At 43.5% G+C, this 24,912-nt stretch overlaps 2 protein-coding genes across 5 annotated transcripts; both read left to right on the top strand.

Annotated features, from left to right (window-relative positions):
* Positions 1-820: 820 nt before the first annotated feature.
* On the top strand, positions 821-18,411 carry pxnb (paxillin b). Of its 3 annotated transcripts, XM_069706625.1 has the most exons (11): positions 821-957; positions 10,817-11,025; positions 11,163-11,248; positions 11,344-11,483; positions 11,579-11,762; positions 12,561-12,675; positions 15,571-15,732; positions 15,827-16,000; positions 16,078-16,159; positions 16,314-16,462; positions 16,567-18,411. In XM_069706625.1, exons 1-11 carry the CDS (start codon positions 945-947, stop codon positions 16,831-16,833), a joined length of 1,581 nt encoding a protein of 526 aa, XP_069562726.1. In that variant the 5' UTR covers positions 821-944; the 3' UTR covers positions 16,834-18,411. The 3 variants fall into 3 exon arrangements, 2 of the variants coding, with proteins under 2 accessions (XP_069562726.1, XP_069562725.1); XR_011311244.1 differs by lacking the exons at positions 15,827-16,000; positions 16,078-16,159; positions 16,314-16,462; positions 16,567-18,411 and adding exons at positions 12,800-14,080; positions 14,624-14,890; positions 15,016-15,446 and having other exon boundaries at positions 15,571-15,649; XM_069706624.1 differs by lacking the exons at positions 15,571-15,732; positions 15,827-16,000; positions 16,078-16,159; positions 16,314-16,462; positions 16,567-18,411 and adding exons at positions 12,800-14,080; positions 14,624-14,890; positions 15,016-15,527.
* Positions 18,412-18,510: 99 nt separating this feature from the next.
* rnf181 (ring finger protein 181) lies at positions 18,511-22,978 on the top strand. Of its 2 annotated transcripts, none has more exons than XM_069706626.1 (6): positions 18,511-18,853; positions 21,067-21,194; positions 21,279-21,415; positions 21,730-21,845; positions 21,943-22,017; positions 22,126-22,978. In XM_069706626.1, the coding sequence occupies exons 2-6, from the start codon at positions 21,109-21,111 to the stop codon at positions 22,183-22,185; spliced, it is 474 nt and encodes a 157-aa protein (XP_069562727.1). In that variant the 5' UTR covers positions 18,511-18,853; positions 21,067-21,108; the 3' UTR covers positions 22,186-22,978. The 2 variants fall into 2 exon arrangements, with proteins under 2 accessions (XP_069562727.1, XP_069562728.1); XM_069706627.1 differs by lacking the exon at positions 18,511-18,853 and adding an exon at positions 18,872-18,923.
* Positions 22,979-24,912: the final 1,934 nt, after the last annotated feature.

Genomic DNA, 24,912 nt, shown 5'->3' with positions numbered 1-24,912 from the left:
AATCCTGTCCACCCTCTCCACCACCTGCTGCAGGGACAGAGGAGCACTTTCTCCAAAAGACTCCTCCAGCTCCGCTGTCACAAGGACAGATACAGGAGATCATTCCTGCCGACCGCAATAAGACTGTACAATAACTCACCTCTGGCAAAATCCATCACACAACAATAACACTGTTGACTGTGTTTCTTGGTTTGTTTGTATATAATATATATAGATATATACTGTACTGTATATATATATATATGTTGACTGTGTTTCTTGGTTTGTTTGTATATAATATATATAGATATATAATGTACTGTATATACTGTGCATTTTATATTTTTTACTGCTATTTACTGCTATTTTATTGCTTTTCTATTATTCTATTCTATTATTTTATTCTATTATTTCTATTATTATCTTATTGCTTCTGTATGCTGCTGTAGCAAAAAAAATTCCCCTCGGGGATTAATAAAGTAAATACCTACCTACCTACCTTTCTTGGTTGTTTGTATATAATATATATAGATATATACTGTACTGTATATACTGTGCATTTTATATTTAATATTTTTTTTTACTGCTATTTTATTGCTTTTCTATTGTTCTATTATTATCTTATTGCTTCTGTATGCTGCTGTAGCGGAAAAAATAAATGTCCCCTCGGGGATTAATAAAGTAAATACCTAACCTAACCTGTCTGCCTGTCCGTTTATCTATGTAGTTCTAGTTTCCGACCGCTAGATGTCGCTCATCACCGAGCTTCATTCGGCGCGCGCGCGCGCACGCGCGCTCCGGTAAAGTACACATGCACATCCCGCGGCGCGTTCACGCGAGCTATCCTGACCCAAAGTCCAGGGAAGCAGCGGAGTGAAGTTTGAAGAGGAAAATTCAGACTTCGTAAACAGTCGAGAAGCTCGACAAACAGAAAACTGACGGGAGGCCACAACCAGGCAGCCGCTATGGACGACTTAGGTGAGTTTTGGAGGTGAACTTTCTCAAAGCTCCCGTGTTTTTGTGTGTGTGTGTGGCCTCAGTTGAGGAGCGGACAGCAGGGTGGAGGAGTAAAAAAAAAAAAACGTTACGAACCTAAGATTTTTTTTTTTTTTTAATTTTCTTTTCTTTTCTTTTTTTTTTTTTAAACGTTAAAAAGACCGTTTCTGGTTTCGCTGTAGGTCGCTCACCTCACTTAAGACAGCAGATACCTGACAGAAATGAATACAGCGCGGTGAGGAAAAAAGTGAACGTTTGACAGACTTCAACACACTTTGATTTAAATCAGCATCGGAGTAACTTAGCGGCTGGACATCGTTAGCCTCCACCACCTCCACCACCACCACCACCTTCCTAAAAAAAACTCTCCCTCGCTGTAAAGGTCCTCTGATAACAATGCTTATTTAAATCAGCCACTTTTGATCAGTACGTGTGCGCCAGAGAGGAGGAGATATTTGGCTGACATTTTGACATCGAGCTTCAACGTTACCTCCTCAACTCTTGCCCCCCCCCGGGCTATTCATTCCTGCTTTGAAGCGGTGGAGTCAACAGGCCTCCCCATTTAGACTGCTCAGTACAGCACAATGTGAGCTCAACCCTGGCTCGGCTGCTTTAAAACGAACATCCAGCCTGATGGAGCAGGCTTCCCTGCCAGTGATGCATAATTACACACCACTTTGTTCCTTTTCTTTTCTTTTATCCTCTTATGAAAAGCCTGGATGCAAGAGATAAAAAAAAAAATAATAAAAAAAAAAAAGAAAACTTGATTGCTGTATGTGATCAAGACATGAGCAAGGTATAAGTTCAATTTAAAAAATAATACAACGTATTATGATGAAACAGTTGTAGTTATCGATGGGTTCTTGACCTTGTGCTCTTTAGACCTACAAATAAAAATAAATAATTATTGATTTGATTTAATTGTTATGGATGTTTCGCCAAGCCAAAGGTGCAGCTTAAAATGTCTTGTTTTGTCCCGAAACACCAGTCCCCCAATACAAAGAAATTCAGATTATTACCATGGAGGACTAAAGGAACCAGAAGAGCTTCAACATTTAAGAGGAAGGAATCAGAAATTGGCTTTTTTTTCATTTTTTTTCATAAGAATATGTCCCAAAATTATTAATAGTTTTTCTTTGGTTGGTTTTATACCTTGGACTGGTCCTTCCTTGACCAGGCTTTACAGACCTTGAATAAGTGAAGCTGCACATTTGCTTTTTTATTGATTATTTATTGATTTAGAGTCGCCTTCAAATCATATGGCAAAAAGATATGAACTCACGTTTTGTCTTCCATCTAAGTACAAAATCCCCTGACTGACTCACTATTACTACACAATAACCAGATTTTTGAATAGAAAAAAAACCTCTTGTATTTTCTATAATCGCTGATAGAATAGATATTTTTCACAGGAGCATGCAGGTTGTTAATGACTGGTTGTGATATTCAAATTAATGTTCATTTACTATTACCTACTAATGTTCAAGTCAGACAGTATTTATAATTGAGTAAAAGTTGTAACTCTCACCTTTGTGTGACTGAAACCAGTGAATTTTGGGCATTTTCCTTCAATTAATCCATTATTAACTAATCCTTATAGATTTACTACAGGCCTTTTAATCTGCCCAATATCTAACACCAGCACTGGTCAATTACATACAGTCTGTCCAGGCCATGTACTGTATTAACTTCATCTATTTTTTTCTGCCCCACTAGCTGTTGGCCCTTGACCTTTGACTCTGAACTTCTAATTCTGTTGTTATAGTTTTAAGCAGCTGGTCAGTTTGCTATATTTACTTGACTAATTCAGAATAATTCCCTTGTTTAGGCTGTCAGGTGTCTGTAGGAACGATCCCGCTGTACGGATCTCCCAAAGTAGTAACGGCAGTAAAAATACGATGGAAAATTGTTTAAGTGGAGAGATGATGGGCCGCATTTTTGCGTTTGGCCCGTTGTAAGAATACCTCCGGGGCACATTAGATGCTCTTGCTGCTATAGGCCACTGAAAGGACTGATTGTTGGTGGAGAGGGAGCCTGCAGTCTCTCTGAAGCAGCGTGAACAGCAGGCTGAGGGAGGGGGCGAAGCTGCTGAGGAATTTCGAACATCACTCTGTGTCGGGGTCCAAGGCCAAATACTCTCTGGGTCATGACTCACCTCCTGCCACTGCTTTCAACCCTGCACATGCTGCCACCAGAGGGAGGACTGTCGGTTTCTGCACGTCTTCCCCAGACATTGGTCCTCTGGTAATTACAGACACTTGGAGATTGTTAAAAGCTTCGAGCTTTGAGGTCTGACAAGTTAAATGGCTTTCACCTGACCCTGCTGTAGCAGACATATTTGTCCACATCATGTGCCCCCCCCCCCCCATCCCACGTCGACCCTTAAATATGCAGAAATCAACAAACTATGGTAAATATTTGTAAATACTTCATGACAGGGGTTTACTGTGCTTCCAGGTTCCAGTAAACCTCCAGCTAACAAGCCCCTGTAGGTCCTGGTCTTGCGGCTCACTGATTACCGGCAGGTCTACGTTGAGCTGTTTGGAAACCTGATCAGACTCCACTGTTTTCTCTCTCCTTTCATTCTGTGTGTATATTGATCTGCCCACGGTGCTCGAGGAAGGGAATTCCCTCAGCAGAGTGTGAGCACTTCTTCCAGTCTGTTCGTCTGAGACAGATTTTTCCAGAGGATTTCTTCGATCGGTCTTTTTCAGTCCCAACCAGGTGGCAGCCGGGTCCACAGCCTCGCTTTTGTAACTGATGTGGCCGAGGGGACGAGTCCTCACCCAGATGTCGACCTTAAATCAGAGGTCCCGGTGTCCCGTCTGTTCTGCCTCTGTGTTTCATGGTTGTTGGGTATGAAGCCGTCATTCAGCTCTCTGTGAATTCCTCAAGATTGTGTGACATTCAGACAGACTGAGCTCAGTTTGCTGTAGACGGCCTGCTTCATGTCTGCAGGTCAACACACAAACTGGATTAATGTAGACGTGCATTATGTCTTAAGAAGGACTATTAAACACAATATTAACTGAAGATCTCAGGACCAAAAGGCAGCTTCTGCATTTTAACCCATCTTTACCCTTCTTGCAAAACCGAGTTTCATTTCCTTAAGTATTTTAGTTGTACTAATGTCTGTCCTTTTTTTTTTCTAAATTGTACATTTATTCGGTTAACAGCAAATCTAATGTTGGGAACTCAAGAGTCTGTCGAGGCCTGCTGGTGTGTTAATCCAGCCCGGAGAGCGGTAAAGAAGTGCTTTACAACATAATAACAGCATTGCATGATTTGACACACTTTTGAATCTAGAGACTTAATTATACTGCAGTCATACCTCAAAATGTTCCTGTTTCCTTTCGACTGTAATGTCGGTCGTCGAACTTGCTTACTTTGTAATGCTGACGTGCGGAAACTTCTTTTCTTTATTTCCTTTTTCTTAATCCTCCAGCTGAGCAAATTAAACATTTATTGTGTAATAGACTAAAGAAAGAATAGTGAGCAGTAGTCTACCCATAAAACTTTCTTATTGCTGCACTCATCTGAGAAGAAACGCAGCAGAGAACAGGTGTTGAACTGCAGACCGGCTTTAAAACAGTGGGGGGACGCTCAGCTTTGTTTTTGCAGATATACTGAGGCCCCTGCATGTCCGTGTCGTCGCTATGTGGGCTAAAACACACGGCAACACGTTCTAAACATGCCGTTTGTAAACACACAGCAGTCCCAAGATTTACTGAGATAGTATCAGTTGATCACCTTGCGGAGGAAGGTTCTTATACTCGAGGCAGTAATGAGAGTTGGCTTCGATGCAAGTAAGCATTGGTCTTAAATGTTACAGCGTTTGCACAGCATACCAAAAAATCTTGGAAGGTCTTTAGTGGTCTCTGTGTCCCAGTGTGTCGGCAGCACAGAGTTAATGTTACCAGACTAGCTATCGTCACCCTGTGAGAGCAGCAGGGTTAGTACATACCACCCCTAACCAGTGGGCTCGACCGCTAAGCTAAGAGGGAAGCTCCCGACTGTAAATCAGTCTCGTTCCCGAGTTCCACACCCATCCTGTTCTGGGTCTGGGGAAGAGAGCGCTGCGTGGCTGACCTCATCGGTTAGGCAACAGAGCCTACCCCACATCCTCAGGAAACGGAGGAGAAAAACAATGAGCAGAGTCAGTGCTGGAGGCCAGCAAACACTGGCAGAGGGGGCAGCTGTGGGCCTTCAGTGTGTGATCCTGATGCTAGAACAGCGTTTTCACTATTGAACTCCGTTGCACCATACTGTTGTTTCACTCGCAGCAGCTTTAGTCTCTTCCTCTTCCTCTCTGCCATGCTGTTTCCCCCGTTCCCCCGTGGCCTTGCAACTTGGCTCGGACATCAGCGCTGATTATTTTACCAACAGGTCAGGGCAATGTAGTAGGAACCTGAGCCCCGGCTGGATTCTTCCAGCGTTACTCAAGATAGGGACACCCCAGAGCACATTCAGGGGCTTTCAGTATGTCTCAGAAGAGAGGGGAAGTTCATGTCTATAAGCAGAGCAGGGAATCTCACAACTAATTCTGTTGTCACAGTTTTAGTCACACATTTTTGTCCTTCTTCAGGTTTTGTTACTAAACCTTGAGAGCTTCTTGAAATAGACAAAATGTGAGATAGTTATTGGCATCGCCTGCTTGCTCTGATAAGTGCTCTCCTTTACTTAAACTTTCAAACATACCGTTTCGGACTTAAACGACCATTTTGCCAAGTTCAGATTTTAAAAACAGGAAAAAAAAAAAAAACATTCAGCAACCTGTTTATTTCAGTAATTTAAAAAAAAAGAAGTATGGTTGCACCTCAAATTACTGTTGCTTTTTTTGTTATCAACTAGAGTAAAATGAATTACTTTGTGTGTTTTAATTGAACCAAATGTATAATTTTAGATTTCTTTGACATTTTATTGACTAAATGTTTAATAGATTAATTAAAAGAACTGATTAATTAATCAGCATTGAAAATAATTGTTAGTGGCAGCTGTAGACTATTAATAATTCATGCAACACTTTGTTTAGACCATTATTTTGGTTCACTGGTATCAACACAAGTGGAAATGTAAAATGATATCCAGCCTAATTGGTTACAAGCCAGATTGGGTGATGTTGAAGAACTTCACCGTCTGAATCTAAATGCAGCAGCGTTTCGCTGATAGCTATTAAATGTCTGCACTTCAGTAGGACGGCTGCAGTCTGGAGCACAGATGTGTGTTTTCTGTCAGTGTTTTAACATGAGACGAGCCTCTTTTCGAGCCTCTTTTCAACGGCCGTCTCATCCCACCCGATTACACTCGCTTGCAGCACAAAAGGCTCCTCGCTGACATACCGTTTTCATACATGCGTCGGTATGAGTGTGTCCTTGGTGACTGGGTGTTACATCAGTTTTCAGACTTTCCCTTGTCATCTGATTTACTGGTCTGTGGGGAAGTACTTTTATTTTGGTCCAGCGCGCTCTCAAGGGGAGTGTCATCTTTCGGATATGGGGCCCGCTTTGCCGGGTATTTTTAGGCAGTAATCACCCCAAGATGCTTCTGTCTCCCTGATAGTATGCTATTACATTCATTCATCCTTTGTCTGCGTGGCATTGTGTGTTCTGCTGTAGAAACAGGTGGCTATCTATAAGATAAAAGGCTTGACCTTTCTTTAACTCTCGGTACATCTGTTCGCTGTTGGTCCATTTTCTCTCATTCACTCGCATTCCCTGTTTTTCTACGCCTGCTTTCTACACAGCCTGCCCTGTCTGTCTCACTGGCATCTCACCCTCCACCCCCTCTCCCTGGCCCCTGCCTGCCTTGTTTGATATAAATATCATGTTGGGTTGGCCTGATGGGGTAGGGTTTCGGTGTGGGACTGTGGCCAGTTCTGCTCTTTTGCTCCCTGGCTATAAACAGGTGAGCTGTGGGCCCTGGTGGCCCATCACCGGTGCCCACATGTTAATAGAAAAGATTAGACAGCCTTGGTTACTTCCCTCCCTCCCTGCATGCACTGCACTCCTCGCTCTGTGGGAAATGGGCAGTAAAAACATCGACATCTCCTTTATCCTGGAATTCAAAGCATGCTGTAGTTAGCCGAATGGGTCCTGCAATCGTCAACACATTATTCTTATTTTCTGGACTGACAGATGGTGTTTTGTGTTCGAGCACATTCTTCATCGGCTCACCACCTTGAATCCTGCGGTGTTAGAGGAGTCTTATGCTTGAGTAGATTTTATTACAATCTTGATTCCTGTTAAAACAGGTTGGATTTTAAATGAGGTTTCACTGGATTACGAGCACTTAATGCTCCCCGTTCTCGAGCCACCTTCCCCGTGTCTCTGCCTGATTGCTTGCTTGCTTTCTGCAAAGTGGACAAAGGAATGTGTGGAATTCCCCATGTACCTTCGCTCCCATCTGATAAACACTGCAGGACCGGGGCAGGGCCTTGGGTGGGTGGATAGTGGCGCAGAGGCAGGACTGTACATGTACCCACTGCCGCAAGAATGTGTACACTATCCACATGACATCCCAGTTGTTTGTTGAACATAATGAAGATTAGTGACCACATTTGGATCCCCTGACAGAGCTTCTGTTATTGTAAATCAGTATATTGTTTGACTGAGGTCTGATGAATTTGTCTTGAGTTATTAGTCCCAGTCATATCCTCCTAGATGACTGCTTTATTTCTCCAGACCTTGCACAATGGACTATTGAGTCAAGATGCTGTTGGAGAATCGGACTTTGTCCACTGTGGCTCCTGCCCCCTGTCTGGAGTGGAAAAGATTAGCCTGTTACTGGCTTACAGCGCATGTTTGCATTCTTAATGCTTCTAACTCCATGAGGACCAAACTTGTCTGAAACTAACGAAGGCTTGTTGTCTGTTGTCATGCCAGACTCAATGCTGCCCTCCTCAGGGAACTAAGAGAAGTGAGAAAACCTCCGTAGCATCCTCATACTTTTATCCTTTTATGACCAGCAGTAAAAGATATCAAAGAGATGCGGTTAATAGGCACAGAGGATGAAGCGTGGGTGGTATGCAGGCTGCTTAGGCAAAGGCCACAAAAGGATGTGAGCTGGAAATTTCAGATTTATCACTTTCTCTGATGCTAGATTTAAACAGGTCTGACCTGTTGTAGGTCATTGCTCATGCCGTGTTTTAGTCTTTCTTTTTACTGATATAGAAATCACTATGATTATGTTTTACGGTAAATTACGAAAATCCTCTCGGTCAACTATTTAAAAAGATAACTTTATTTATTTATTGTAATTTGACTTGGACACATTGCTGCTACAGTAGACCACCAAAATAAATCAAAATACAGATACATTTTCTGTCCATCGACTAATTGGTTTATTAGCTAATCAATTTTGAACAAATCCATGTGTTTGGATTTGTGCAGGAAAGCTTCAAACGCAGATTTTAAACGAGAGCACCGTGAAAGAACGGCTGAAAGCAACACGTACTTGCAGACGACACCAATTTTCTGCCTCAGTCGCAGATGTGTTGTATCAGCAGGTGGGAGGAGGCGTCATGACTGCAGAGACCATTTTAGAGAAGGAGTCTCAAAAACTGGACAAAGTGCTATGGAGGGCTTTGGGTTTTATGGCTGTCCTATCTGTCAAGGCTATGAAGAGCTTTCTAGGAATATATCACCATAATTAGTAAGGCTTGAGGCCTTTCATTTTTAATTTGAAAGACGAGAGGAATGTGGATCCGTATCTAAATCCTGATCCCTGCGTTTTATTTGACTCCCCTTTGTTCCAAACCCAGTTATGGTATATTTCTATCCGCAGGCTTTGTTTTATGAGTGACAAAGTCAACTTCAGTAAGACCTTGTTTAGCATGTCAGCACCAGGTGCAGATTATTTTGAGCTGGTCGTGATATTTCAGCACATTTGCGCAGACATGGGCTACTCACTGAGCTTACTGCTTTAAATAGGTTGGTGCTCCCATGTGGTTTATGTCAAACTTCATGACTTAAACTTTTGGCTTCTGGGAAGGACCTCCCTTTGGACTACTGCATGATGAAGGGTCCAGACTGAATATAGAGGAAGTTTAGATGCAGGGATACGTGAAAGATTCCGGTTTATCTAATCCTTTAAGCTTTTCCTCGCTCCTCTGAGCTGAACATTTAAACTTCTGTCTAATTTTAAATTTAATATAACAGTCTGTCACGTGAAGTTTAAAATCCTGTTGTCCTTATTCGTGTATAAATACCGATTCGAGTGTGAGCATTTGTTAAAGGGCCATTTAAAGGATACTGTCACCCAATTTTGGCCCTGAAACCACTCCCCCAGTAGACTGGCAGCATGTTATCACTCCTTGTTGCTCTGCTATCTGCTTCTCACACACACACAACACACACACACACACACACACACACACACACACACACACACACACACACACACACACACACACACACACACACACACACACACACACACACACACACACACACACACACGTATAATAATCCGTGGAGGATATTACCGATAAAGCACGTGGAAAAAATGTGAGTAGATACCGGACTTTCTAAGAATTGAAAAACGACATGTTTGTATTGCGGCGTTACCGTGACACCCGTTGTCATTTCTTCTCCCTTCTTCTTACTAAGAGGCTTTACTTGTTTGATGACACAGAAAAAGAGAAAACTTTTTGAGGCTATTCAATGTCTGATTTAATACCCCAGATATTCTGTGAACGTTTTCATACATGTGTACGTGTAACATTTTAAGTTTCACATTAACGTGACTTTATTGCTGAATGTTTTTGTCGAGTATTTGGTGAAGTAGAATTATTTGGATGACATCAAAACAGCATTGCATTGAAGGATTACATTTATTTATACCTATCTTGTTGGGACCGGAAATCAAAGTTTTCAGACACGCTTTATTTCACATAGACTGTATTTTAAACCTCGTTAGGATGTTTGTTTTCTTGGATATTTTCCACCTTCCTTTTCTGGTGGTTTAAGCTTAAATGTGCAGCGATTGTTTGAAACGGACTGTAACAAGTCCAAGCTTCTGTAGTGACACAACATGCAGATGGCGATTGCGGTCTATTCTGGACAGGCTGAGGATGGATGGATGGATTGTGTGACGTAAGAGTCTATTTTGTTCCTGCGTTCCAGTGAACACTCGGCCGGGCGACGCTGTACCCCCGCAACCCTGGACTGGATCCAGAGCTTCTCTCGCTCTCTGCGTGTCTGCTTCTTTTGTTTTATCAGTCGTGTTAAGTTCACACTCACTCGCATAAAACCCAGACTAATCATAGACACAAACCGAATGAAGAGATCAAAAACAGACAGGTAACTCTCATTTGACCACACGGTTGTATTTTTTTTTTATTTTATTTTTTTTAGTGTGGACTGATTGAAAATGTATGTTGGGGATTTCAGAGGGATTTTTCTCTGAAGGCCTGATGTGTCCAGGTATGAATTCGGGCCCTGTCGTGTACTCTGCTGTGCTGTGGCGGTCACGTGGTCTAAACTTACTCATGGATGGTCTGCACTGAGAAGAAAGCTTTTTTTGTTGACAGGTTGGAATGAGAGACTCAAACCTCGCTGCCTTTGCCGTTTACAACCTGACACCACAGTCTTTAGTCACCTCAGAGCATCCAACAGTCACAGTAAAGAGTTCATTGGCCTCCAAGCCAAACCATGTTTGTCGGCAAAAACCGTTGAGGAATTTTTAGTGTGATATATTTGTGCAGAAGACACAGGGTACCCGAGTATCAGGTTTTGATTGTGTTTTTTTGTTTTTGTTTCAATGTATGTATGATTGTTTTTTTTCCGGTAGGTACAGAATCTTTGTTGTTGTTGTTGTTTTAAAGATGTCTCGTATCTTTCAGACGCGCTGCTGGCGGACCTGGAATCTACTACGTCCCACATCTCAAAACGACCGGTGTTCCTGCCTGAAGAGACTCCGTACTCCATCCCTACGGGAGGACAGTCATACCAGGATGTGTCGGTTCCACCTCCGGTCCCTCCTCCACCCTCAGCTGAGGCTCTGAACGGGTCTCTGATAGATCAGCCGGACTCCCACCACTCCTCTCAGCAGGTACATCTCTAAAATATATGTTTGCGTGTGCACGTGATGCCTCTTCTGATCGCAATCTCGTGTTTCAAACTCATCAGAAAAAGTTAACTGGGTCCATTTCAAAATGAAGCAGTGACTGACTGATGTGTCCTCTGCAGTCGATAGGTTCAGCCCAGAAGAGCTCGTGGTCCAGGGACAGTAGCAGTTCTCCACTGTCTCACGTTGAAGAGGACCACGTCTACAGGTATCCTCCACACACTTGAAAGGTTGTGTGTGTAAACGCGTACACTTTCACCTCTAGTTGCTGTTGACTGCCGTCTCTTTGTGTCTCCTCCTCAGTTTTCCAAACAAACAGAAGACATCAGACTCGTCAACAGGAGCCATGACTTCTGCCCTGGGCAGTAACCTCTCGGAGCTCGACAGGCTTCTGCTGGAACTCAATGCCGTTCAACAGAGCTCCCCTTCATTCCCCACCACAGGTAGAGACAACGCGCCCCCCCCGTCCCCCCCCTCCAGCTTCATCGCTTCTGTTTGTGTTGGAACAGCATTAGTAGTAATGTTATTGTGTCCACAGAGGAGGCAGCTCCCCCCTTACCATCCTGCAGCATCACCCACTACGAGAACGGCAGCGCCCCGGACATCCTGGTGAGCCCCCCACCTCAAGAGAAACCCAAGAGGAACGGAACGAGGCTGGAGGAGGCCCGACCCACCGTGGAGAGTCTGCTGGACGAGCTGGAGGGCTCCGTGCCGTCACCCAGGTACACACAGCCTCTCCACAGCAGCTGCATGTATATATTGCTTCCCTTCTGCGTTTGACTTTCACCATGCAGAACGATGTATGTTCAGAGTTTGATAACTAAAAGACCGTTTTTAAATTCCCCTGTTGAAAGTTGAAAGCTTCTCTGAGCTTACATAAATCTGAGGTTCGAGTGAGCGTATCCTGCGAGCAGGATATGTGACATCACATGGAGTGATCAATGCACTGAAACTGGTCTTTTAAGTAATGTAGAGGACATTTCGTGTCTAATAGTTAAACCCTAACCCTAAGTTGTTTGAAGAGCTTCTTTGACGGAAAGTCAAACCAAACTTACTCTCCCACCGCCTGACATGTTGCCGGTCAGGCCCATCATTTATGGAAGTGGGTTTGAAAGTTGCATTTCTGCTTTTGGAAAGTAAAAGAAATTGTTGGATGCGACTCTGTTTGAGTTGAAGTTTCTGAATCTGTATGAGAGAAACCGTTGGAACTTTGTTGAGCACATTTGGCTGCCGTTTCTGGACCTGCGTCTTTTAGGTTCGTCCTTCAAAAAGACAAAAGACCAAAGCAAAGTTTTACGGTAGCAGTTTCAGCTTCTTATCCACGCAGTATGAAGACCGTTTAAATAGATTTATAATGGCAGTGAGTTCTCTAAAGTCAGCTTGGCGTTTTAGAGCTAGAGAAGCCAGGGAAACGTTTCGCCTCGTCATTGGGAACCTTGTGAGAACTTACACGACATATCTGTCGTTTCATTGTCAGTAACATTTCAATTTCAAATCATTTTATAATTTGTATTTTCCAGCCCCTCCACTTGCCACAGTGATTTGGACACATCGTCTCAACAGCAAGCGAGGATTTCAGCCTCCTGTGCCACAAGAGAGCTCGATGAGCTGATGGCCTCTTTGTCTGACTTCAAGGTACAAAGCAGCACCTGTAACCACGGGAACGGCTCCACTTCATCACCCAAACCCGATCTTCTCCTGTCATGTTCCTGATGATTTCTGTCCTCTTCCTCTTATCTTGTGCTTCTCTGTTCTCTAGCCCAGTTCTTTGGGCTCTCTGCTCGACCCGGCAGGAGCGTCTTCCGGCTTTCGCCATCCTCCGGTCTCTCCCTCCGTTACCCCAGTGGCTTCTCCCTCCTTTAGTCTGTCCCACCCCTCTGCCTCTGCCTGTGCCTCTCCTCTCTTCTCTTTGCCTGCCGGTCTAGAGCTGCACATAGACGAGGATGGTGGAGACGGTGGCGTGCAGATGTCCCATCATAGCCGTTTCCCTCCCCACAGTCCTACGTCCTCACTTTCTGCAGCCAGTGACCTTGACATGGACTCTTTCATAGACGTCTCTGCCACCATGCTGGCGTCCCAAACCAAGTCTCTGCTGTTGTTCGCTCAGTCCGCCTCTTCTAACTCCAACCTGATGAGAAATAGTTCAAGTCCCTCCAATACCACCACCCCCTCACTTACCTCGGTTGTCACCGTCCTAGACCACAAGTCCTCCAAGTCCTCCAGTCCATCTGTGGAGCGGGTCTCGCCCTCAGCCTCTGTTGGTAAATTCTCTTGTGCTCCTGAGACTATGAACAAGGTCTCTCCTTGTTTTCATGATTTGAATTTCTCCACTCCGTCTCCTTTGAAAAACCTCACCCCTCCCCTCTCAGCTCCTTCGCCCCTCCCTGTTTTTGTCTCTATACCTCCACCTCCTGCACTTGCCTCCTCAAAAACCTCCTCCCCATCTCCAGTCTCTTCAATGATGATCCCGTCTCCGCTGGCCTTCACTAGCTCCAGCAGACAACTGTTGGAGGCAGCACCCGCGGTGCAGAGAGCCAGCCCCCTTTCTGTGCAGCAGATTGAGCCTTCCCTGGACGAGGCGCTGGACAAGCTGCTGGCAATGAGCTTTGCACAAAATCACACGATGGCACATGTGGAGGAGCCGCAGCTGCAGATGGAGGAACGGTGTCTAGGCAGAGGAATGCAGGAGGTCCACGAGGAGCTGATCCTGCCCTTGGACAGAAACAGCGCGCAGCCCGACACGTTCACCAGCGCCACCAACACCATCACCGACGACTCGGTGGACGGAGGCACCGACGGGAACGGAGACCTGGACTGGGCTGACGAGGAGCTGTCCATGTCCTTACACGATGGACTGGATGGCACCATGACTCCTTACACTGAGAGGCCGTACACAGATGGCAGCATGACCCCGCTGACAGAGGCCAGCTGGATGGATGAGTCCATGACCCCGTCCTCATGCCCCGGGACGCCCGACGTTGCCCTGGACCTGCCCCTGGTTCAGACTCCCAACATAGACCGAGTCTCGGCATCCGGACATGTATGCATCTCCCCGCTCCTGCTTGACGCACGATGGGCTTGTTTTGCTCCCGTTTGCCTTTTGTTTGCTTTAGAGAGTGATGCTTCCACATGTGCGCTCATCTCTGCTTCAAGGGTTTCGTGTCTTTTTAAAAAGCGGAAACATAATACCGAATATTTATCGACGAGTTTGATTACTACCGATGGCTAATCAAGAGGGTTTGCTTTGGAACTGCACTCACAAGTAACTTGTTGTTTGGCGGCAGCGTTGCTCAGCGTGGCTCCACCGGTTTGTTTGAAAGATCCTGATGCACCTTTTATTGTGAGGTTGATTTGGCTGCTTGAGACACGGTGAAGGCTGCAGGAGGTGTTGGAATCTGACAACAGCATGCAAGAAGTACACGAACTGCGACTCTAATCCCACTGACCACCGCTGCATCCGGCCACGTCGGTGATTTGAAAATAGATTGCGTGACTCGCCTGCTGCTTCAGAGCTGCTGTAACCTCTTGAGCTGGTTTCTGATCCGTGCGGACGTATGTTAAGGTGCTCACCATTCCCCCTTAGATCAAATCAGTGATTAGGCGCACTAAGGAGACTCCCAATGTGCACCCCATGTTACGAGACGGTCATCTGCGCAGGAAGATGGGACCCGTCATTGTAAACAAGAACACCTCTCAGGACCGTCTCATAGAGGAGCTTCAGGGTAAGCTTGGGATCGGACGCTCGGAGCGGCGGCGCAAACAGTCTGACGACTGGCTGACCGAGGGGGTCATCGTCACCTCCAAACCGCAGCGCTTCCGTCCTGAATGGGCCGGCGGTGAGGTCGACAAGGTTGGCTTCAGTGTGCTCAACAGTTTTCACTAAATGTTTCATTTTCCTATTAACTCACCTTCTGTAGTTTTCCATACGTTTCCTCTCTGTGTCCTCCCTTTCTTCTGTTTCTCTCTCTTCTTCAGATGATACTTCCCCCAGAGTCTCCTGTCCCCGTGAGGAAGGTGCTCCCACCTCTCTCTCCCCCCGGCCCCCGTCGCCCCTTTGTTGTAGAAGAACCTAAGCGGCCACTCCCAGTGCAGCATCCCCCCGTCCCATTACCACCACCGCCACCTCCTCCTCCTCCTCCTCCTCCTCCACCCCCTCTCCTCCTCCTCCTCACCACCCACCACATGTTCAGGAACAAGTTCACGCTGCACTTCGGCAGATTATCAAAGCCTCACCTCCACAAGCCCCGATTCAGGAGTCTCCCGCCCCCAAACCAGAGCCCCCTCCTCCTGTCTTTAAAACCCCCACCCAGCCACCATCACTGGAGCCAGCTCCACCAGTAGCACCCAAAGTCCTGGTGTCTGTAGGCTGCCAAACAGAGTATGACCCGGTCTTCTCTCCGATGCAGGCATGAATCCCCATCTCTTACCCCTTCTGTTTTTCACACCTCTAAGAAGCACGCCGTGATTCATTTGAAACTTTTGATACATTTCAGGTCAGCGCATAACTATTTCCATGCTGAACCATTTCAGATTATGGCCCAAGGGAAAGGCGGTGTTCCCAGCGGGGCCCCGACGCAGGTCAACAAGCTGGACAACATGCTCGGGAGCCTGCAGTCGGACCTCAACAAACTGGGGGTGCAGACGGTTGCTAAAGGAGTTTGCGGTGCCTGCTGTAAGCCAATTGTGGGACAGGTGAGAACCTTTATATATGAAAATGTAATCGTTCTCATAATCATGTTTAAAATTTGCACACTAAATGCAGAGTCCAACTCCTCTGTTTGAGTAGGTGGTGACTGCCATGGGCCGCACATGGCACCCCGAACACTTTGTGTGCACACACTGTCAGGAGGAGATCGGCTCCAGGAACTTCTTTGAGCGTGAAGGACAGCCCTACTGTGAGAAAGATTACCACAATCTGTTCTCTCCACGGTGCTACTACTGCAACGGGCCCATACTGGATGTGAGTCACTGCTCTGGAATACATGTGGTCTCTCATAGATCATTCGGCTAATAATAAACGCTGTTGTATCGATTTAGAAAGTTGTGACGGCGCTGGATAGGACATGGCATCCTGAACACTTCTTCTGCGCTCAGTGTGGATCCTTCTTTGGCCCAGAGGGTATTGGGATTTTTCTCTTATCCAAAACAATCATAGTAGAAATAGTCAAATTAGTTATTTAGTTTTCGTATTGTGTAATAGTTTCTGTTTACATTTATAGGTTAAAAAAAAAAAAAAATGTTTTCTGTCTCTCTTTTTTCTTTTTCTTGTGAAGGTTTTCATGAAAAGGATGGAAAAGCCTACTGCAGGAAGGATTACTTTGACATGTTTGCACCGAAGTGTGGCGGCTGTGCCAGAGCCATTCTGGAGAATTACATCTCAGCACTGAACTCTCTTTGGCATCCCGAGTGTTTTGTTTGCAGGGTTTGTGCGATGCATTTTCTGTCCCCATCACGTAACAGTTAGTGCACCTCGGTAAGGATGACCGTTTGATGAATAACAACACCTTCCTCTGTCCGTGCGTGCAGGAGTGCTTCACCCCGTTTGTGAATGGGAGCTTCTTCGAGCACGACGGCCAGCCCTACTGTGAAGTGCACTACCACGAGCGCCGCGGCTCCCTCTGCTCCGGCTGCCAGAAGCCCATCACGGGACGCTGCATCACGGCCATGGCCAAGAAGTTCCACCCGGAGCACTTTGTCTGCGCCTTCTGCCTGAAACAACTCAACAAAGGCACCTTTAAAGAACAAAACGACAAGCCCTACTGCCACGGCTGCTTCATCAAGCTCTTCAGTTAGGGAGTCAGACAGAACATGTAACGGCACCGCGTCTGGCTCAGAGCTTCAATATGTGTCGAAAGCAGATTTAGCACAGGGAGAGTGGGAATGGAGTTTGCTTGTTTGGAAGGAAGTTGTCCTCTGATGTGGACGTTGGACGTGTGTCTGGGTTGGATATGTGCATGTGGTTGAAGCGGCGTACTGCGTCTTGCCAGATTAAAAAGCCTTTCGCGTCCTTCTTTTTTTAGACTGACAGCAAAATAATTTTTGAAGCTTTTCTGGGTTCTGTGTTGGTCAGTAAATGTGACGCAGACATATTCAGTATTTAAAGGACGTTGAAAATCTTTTAGAACACACAAAAAAACAAAAAAACAAAAAAAAAGTGCAACCCTGATACGCAGAAGACGTAGCTTTTTCTCTCGGTCTCCTTTTAGATGTGTTGGACATTTTCCAAAGGCAAAGAGAGCCATTCTTTGGCATAACCCTCAAATCATTGTGTTTTCAAATGTTGTTAGTGTGCGTCTGTTTGGACGGTGGTGCAGATGCAGCCGTCCACCTGTTGCTGCAGCGTCCGCTCTCACGTTCTGACTTTTTTTTTTTGTGCTGCCAAATCATTCCTTGTCTTTTCACTGAGGAAAAGAGAAAACGGTCAGAAAACAGTTTGTTGCAGTTGTCTCGTACAGTGAAGTGGAACCGCTCAAAGACATTGAGAGTATGTTGTGTATCCTCTTACACTACTATTACTGTTTCTGAGTACATCCTGAGAAGTTATTTTCTTTTTTGTAAATATCCAATGCAGCTACATTGTAAGCAAAGCGCTGGCATGCTTAGCATGTACATGTGTTTTAATAACCACTCATTCAAAGAAGAAGAGGGCTGCTGGGAAGGCACAGCAAAGGTATTTTTTTTGTTGTCATTACTGTATTGAAAAGCTGATGAATGTTTTTTTTTTTTTTTTTTGAACGAAGTACATAATACAAACAGAACACAAAATTTTCCTGTGATATTCCAATAACTATGCAACTGTGGATTAACAACGTTGTATTTCAGCATCAGCACGTGTTTCTTAACTGGCTGTCTGTGCCATTGTATCATGTCTAATAACACTGGCAAATTCAGCAAAACACTGATGGCAGGTCGATAGTCCACAGTTCTGTTTTCATGTTATTAGTCTGTGAGTCCACTGAAAAAAAATATAGGCTGTTAAAAAGAGGTGGTCTGCCAGATTAAATCGTAGGACTAAGATGGCTCATTTTGTCTCTGAGCATCTGAGTAGCATCTACTGTACGACCTCCAGGTGGGTTCTCCGTGACGAGCAGCAGATATATATATATTTGGCCTTTTGTCTTGTTCAGGGAATTCTCGAGCCTTAAATCTCTTCTCACTCTATTTAAGATACCATGTAACAGTTCTCTTTTCAAAGCAGGTCAGTAGAGTGTTGTTTAACCAAAGCCATACCTTCTTTGATATGTTCTCATGTCTCTTCACTCTTTTTTTTTTTTTTCTTTCCTTTTCACTTTGAATGTCAATAGATATGAACAGTGAGATTCCTCAGTTCTAGTCTGATTATGCAAATAAATCCTGTTTTGGTATCAAAAAGTTATTGAAGGGCATTCATTTATGATAAGTTTTACCCGGAAATTAAACACTACAAACATCAGTCCAGCTGCGCGGCACCTCCTCCGGATTAATACGCAAATGTAGAAAGTCTCTGTTACAACGACAGGCACGTCAGCTAATATTGTGCTTTTATCAGATCAAAAAAAAAAAAAATCGATGATGATTTATCCGTTCATATCGATGAACCTTAGAGAGTAACTGTTCCAGATGTTTGGACAACACTTTCTGGAGAAATTCATAACAATTCCGCCAGTACACGTTTCGCACCAGGTGGTGGCGGTGTAACATTATTATCTGCCAGCCGATGCAAAATCTTAAAAAGACGAAGAAGAGTGATTCCCTACTTTGATTGGACGAAAAGCCGCGTGGTTGTCATCGTCACACCCGGAAAAATGACAAATGTTTATTGCTAACGTACCGGGTAAGTCGAGCAACTTTGTGACATCGATCTTCAGGTTCAATGTCAATGAACTCTTTTCTTACGTCGTGTTGTGAGTATTAGAACAAGCTGCCGGAACTTCTCGGACTTTACCCGCGACCGTTTCTCCGTTATAAGTAAACTACACTCAGTAAGTAGCTTCGGTTATGGGTCGCTGTCGACGCCAACTGCGGAAGACTTCGTCCGACTTCGATGGTCGACGAGGCGGCTTCAGTTGTTCTCCTGCGGCGGATGAACCTCCTCGGTGACGACGCGACTTTATGCCGAAAGGTTTCGAGTTTCACCGACACGCGTGACGCCGCGTTTGATTTTCATTCTTCGGAGCTTCAGAGCAGTTATGACCCATAATTACCCTTCACGATGTATCGATCTGCTCCTACTGCACATCTGGATTAACATCTGGACACGGACACACTGTAGTTTTAACATCTGGACACGGACACACTGTAGTTTAACATCTGGACACGGACACACTGTAGTTTCTGGACACGGACACACTGTAGTTTTAACATCTGGACACGGACACACTGTAGTTTAACATCTGGACACGGACACACTGTAGTTTTAACATCTGGACACAGACACACTGTAGTTTTAACATCTGGACACAGACACACTGTAGTTTAACATCTGGACACAGACACACTGGAATAATGTAGTCTCCAGATGTTAAACTACAGTGTGTCTGTGTCCAGATGTTAAAACTAAAGTGTGTCTGTCTCCAGATGTTAAACTACAGTGTGTCTGTCTCCAGATGTTAAACTACAGTGTGTCTGTGTCCAGATGTTAAAACTAAAGTGTGTCTGTCTCCAGATGTTAAACTACAGTGTGTCTGTCTCCAGATGTTAAACTAAAGTGTCTGTGTCCAGATGTTAAAACTACATTGTGTCTGTGTCCAGATGTTTAAACTAAAGTGTGTCTGTCTCCAGATGTTAAACTAAAGTGTCTGTGTCCAGATGTTAAAACTACATTGTGTCTGTGTCCAGATGTTAAAACTAAAGTGTGTCTGTCTCCAGATGTTAAACTAAAGTGTCTGTGTCCAGATGTTAAACTAAAGTGTGTCTGTGTCCAGATGTTAAAACTAAAGTGTGTCTGTCTCCAGATGTTAAACTAAAGTGTCTGTGTCCAGATGTTAAACTAAAGTGTCTGTGTCCAGATGTTAAACTAAAGTGTGTCTGTGTCCAGATGTTAAAACTAAAGTGTGTCTGTCTCCAGATGTTAAACTAAAGTGTCTGTGTCCAGATGTTAAACTAAAGTGTGTCTGTGTCCAGATGTTAAACTAAAGTGTCTGTGTCCAGATGTTAAACTAAAGTGTGTCTGTGTCCAGATGTTAAACTAAAGTGTCTGTGTCCAGATGTTAAACTAAAGTGTGTCTGTGTCCAGATGTTAAACTAAAGTGTCTGTATCCAGATGTTAAAACTAAAGTGTGTCTGAAGTTTTGAAAGTCTGAAGAAGAAGCTTGTCTTGAATGAAAGTGTTGTTGTGTTTTTTTTTCCAGAATTCTGCAAATTCAACACAATATTGAGTAATTAAAAAAAATAAATAAAAAAAACAACATTTTTTTAAGGTAAATAATAAAATGCACTTAAGACAGTTTTTCATGGGAGTTTATGGCTCCAACTTTCTAGGGGCCAAAAACAAATGTAGCTCGATGTGTGTGAAACGAGCTACAGTGGAAATTTAAATTTAATGTCTGCTCGTCTTATTTCGGGTCACAAGTGAAGCAGGACAGAAAACCGTCACTCCCACGAGCAGAAATACCTCCAGCGGATGATTGACAGGACTTCATTTATATGCCATAAATTTCAAAGATGGAAAGAATTATTTTCTGTTAGAATGAACAGTTGGACTGAATATGTTCGACCTATAAAACCGTCGTTTGTTGACACTGGACACTCTGGCTTCTGCTTGTTTGAAGAAAAGGATGTTGAGCCCTATGAAGATAATTACATCGTATAAACCCGAATAAAAATCAAGTAAACGACGCGTAAAGAAAACAAAAGTGCTGACTTCCCCAAAGTTATTCGTAGCTGCTTTTTTTTTTTTTTTTTTTTTTTTTCTCACACGTGTCCCGAAGTGACTCTAAACTCGGGCTACAATTTTAATTAATGGCTGTGAATTTGAGTTTTTGACACATTATTGAGCCTTTTGCATCTTTTTGTTGTTTGTTTGTTTGTTTGTTTGTTTGTCTGCAGGCGTCTTAATGCAAAGGAGACACGAGCGTTGTTCGGAGCAGAATGGCGTCCTACTTCGACGAACACGACTGTGAGCCCACCAACCCCGAGGAACAGTACCGGCAGAACGCACTGCTGGAGCTGGCCAGGTGAGACGAGACACGCCTGATGTTAAGCTTAATATCGGTCATTGATGTCCAGCGCTGTCACTGACTGCTGGTCTTCGTGTGGAGGTCTTTGATGCAGGGTTTGGACTTGATCGACTCGGCCGCGTTCGACTTGTCGGACTGGGACCAGCGGCTTCCGCCTCCGGCTGCCAAAACGGCCGTTCAGACGCTCACTGTGGTCGTCATTTCTCCAGAACAAGCAGGTGACAGACATTTTCTCTGGTAGAATTAAATGTGTTTATATATATATATATATATATATATATATACCAACATTAAACAAATATAGAAAAATAAATGGATATCAGAGGGCTAAATCAGGCTTTGAGACCGATTACAGAGAGTTGATGGAAGTTGTTTTTTGTTTTGTTTACCACATGATAGTTTTTTTTATTTTTCTTCCTTGCGTTGCTCCAGTGAAATGTCTCATTAACGATAAGAGGACCTGGGTAGATTCATGAAAGCATGCGTATTTTTGCAAACCTTCCCTGGACTCATAACGTTGGACTTCTCCCAGACAAAGGCCTCAAGTGTCCTGTGTGTTTGCTGGAGTTCGAGGAACAAGAGACGGTTCGAGAGATGCCCTGCAAACACCTTTTTCACTCAGGATGCATACTGCCCTGGTTGGGCAAGGTAGAGCTCACAAATGTGTGAATTCAGAACATTGCTTCCACCCGTAACGCACGCGTTTACAAATCCTTTTAATGTCTTTTGTATGTTTAAATTACAGACCAACTCCTGTCCGCTCTGCCGACTTGAACTACCGACTGACAATCCGGAGTACGAGGAATTTAAAAAAGACAAGGTGAGCGTGCAGTAAATATCCGCTGGGCGGTCCTCGTCTTCCGACTGCGCTTTCGGTGTTTCTGTAGCTGAATTATTATTATTTTTTTTAATTTTTTCTGTCCTGTAGGAGAGAAGAAAACAGCGGGAGCACCGGCTGGAGGACCTACATGGAGCCATGTACACATGACACCACGGCGCGAGTTTGCGGCACGCTGACATTTTAGTGAAAATGATTTAAGAAAAGAAAAGCTTCAAAATAGAGCTGCGTTCACACCGTTTCTTACAGAATGTAATCTCAGGCACGGGGATCAGAACGAGTTAGAAATATTGGGCAGGTCAGACATGTATTGGTGTGTCTCCCCCTCCCTTTCTCTCTCTCTCCTCCCCCAGAACTGTAGATCTATCAGGACTGTGTTGGCAAAACTACTTGTTTTTTTTAAATTTCTAATCATTAGAAATATGTAAAAGAGTAAAAGGAACTTATATATAATTTGCGTTTATGTGATGTGACATAGAATTGAGATTTTTCTCTCCTCCCCATTTATTTGACATGATGTGAATGCAGCATCGGCAACATTTAAAATGCTCTTTTCTCACTGGTGAAGATAAATATATTTGAAGATGCTGTTGACGGCAGCACTGAGCACCCTGAAGCACATCGGTTCAGTTTTTATCCCTCTTTTCTTTTCTTTTTTTTTATACACGAATACTTTAGCTTTAAATGTTCTGCTGTGTTTTGTCCAATAATCTGAAATATTTATGAAAACCAATATTTGTATCCCTCCAGGATTATTTCAGAGTATTTCTTTGTATTTGTTGAGATCAAAAGGTTTTTTTTTTTTTCGCGGTGGCTTTTCTCATAATTTGCAACGCAGTGTTTCTTTTTATTTTAATGCGTAGTGTATGCACAGAGAGTTATGTTGTACGAGTCTTTATACGATTCATACACACAATGTTTAAAACTATAGGATTCTTTTAGGTTTGTTTGTTTTTAAGACTTAATTTATTTTCAGGCCAAACAAAGTTGTTGATGTCAAATACTTGACTTTACCTGTAGACCAAAAAAAAAAGAAAAGAGGTCTTTATATGACGTCTGTTCTGGGTTGTATCTATAATCTATGTAGTTTAAAAAAAATTGTCTACAGACATTTCATTTTAAATCACTGCAGCAATTAGGAAGAAGCACTAAGTAATAATGAAAAACAGAAATATGGATTTCCCCTTCAGCTCGTCCCATGATGTTTGTTTTGATGTCGCCTCTCCTCGGCGCCACAAAGGAGCTTTAGTAAAACAAGCGTCACATGACTTCGCCTTATTATAACTGATTATTTCTGCTTTCATTTTACAGCAAAAATCGGGGAAAAACACGTCACGCACACTTGTCAGACTTGAAACTGCTGACAAACAGCTCGAGAGTGATTTTTAATCAACGGTGTGTCTGTGTGCAAGTTAGCTGCTCTTTATGTCGTCTACTCTGTAAGTTGTCTTGTTTGTGCTGGCAAATTAAGGACCTTTTTTTTATATATATATATAAAATAATCCCTCAAAAGATTAACCAGTTTCTATATTTTACTAATACAAGTACTGTATGCCATGAGTAGGATGTTGTTTTGCTGTTTTAGGCAGCGACCAGTAGATCATTTTTGCTGTTTATGAGGTTCAAACAAAAAGTTGAGACGGCAACCATGACAACCAAAAACCAAAACTAATTTGAACCTTTCAACTATTGTCCTTTTAAATTCCTCCTTTTGTGCTGCGGTACTCAAGTCAAATCCAAATGTGCACAAATTAGTGGTCACCAGAAAAAAAAAAAAAAAAATGTACATGTAACACAGGAACAGAAAGACCCTGAACTTCTTGACTGCACCTCGTAAAACCAAAAAAACCAAAACAAAGACACTTTTTGTTTTTGTTTGTTTGAAAAACAGCCCGTGTAAACCATCCGCTAATAATTTATCATTTTTATTTTCATATTTGAATATAAATCTCTGTCAAATGAAAATACCTAAATGATAGACAAATCATACATATTTACAGAATTTATAAAAGGAAACAAAATAATTTGTGACTTGTTTTCAGGGATTTCTCGGACTCCTGCGTTACCGTTCTTTTACATAGTTTTCAACTTCAAAGGAAATAGGACCAGTACAGTTTGTCGACATTTGTTTCTGTTGATAGAGTTCAGGACACGTACAGGTCAGGCAGCCTTTCGTAATACAGGGTTCTCCCACAACAACAACAACAACAACAAAAAAAAACCAAAACAAACATGAAGTGCACATTTTTGACAGGAAATAAAAAAAAACATAGAAAATCCACCTTTGAATGAAATATTTGGCCTGTGGACGACGGTGTAGATGCTGTTAAAGAATAAACCCAACCCTGATGTGAGGGCTCATACAAGCTGCCATTTGGAGTCACACCTTGTGACCTGGTTACAGTATGGTGAAATAGGCAAGACAAAAAAAAAAGAAATTAAAACAATGTTCCCCTGGCACAGTACAAGGGATAAGGCTAAAACAGTGCACTCATACCGATTCATACGTCGACTGCTGACACCCTAAAAAGAAAACACAATCAAAACTCCTTTTTCTTTTTTTTTTTTTTTTGGCAAGATTTTCAGAAGGAGACGAGATCGCTGTAGTCCCAGAACGAATGAGAAGTTAAATCATTTGTACAGAAAGTGAAGGAAAAACTGACGGATGACGATGCATCGTGAGGAACAGCACACACCCACCGACCCGTCAGGACGCCGACTCCTCTTTGGACAGACACGCGTGGACTGCTGATCCACCTTCATTTAAATACTTTTTACTCTGTGAGGTGGAAATCTGGTTGGAACCGTCAACCGGAACATCAAAAGATAAAAGAGGTAGGTGACGTGACCTTTTTTTTTGTTTTGTTGTTGTTTTAA

This window comes from Brachyistius frenatus, unplaced genomic scaffold (genome assembly GCF_029030835.1).
Source record: "Brachyistius frenatus isolate BFR_SWC_R1_liver_20210118 unplaced genomic scaffold, ASM2903083v1 Contig_64, whole genome shotgun sequence".
Lineage (NCBI taxonomy): Eukaryota > Metazoa > Chordata > Actinopteri > Embiotocidae > Brachyistius > Brachyistius frenatus.
Note: the sequence above shows the minus strand (reverse complement) of the source record. Positions and strands in the feature narration are given on the sequence as shown.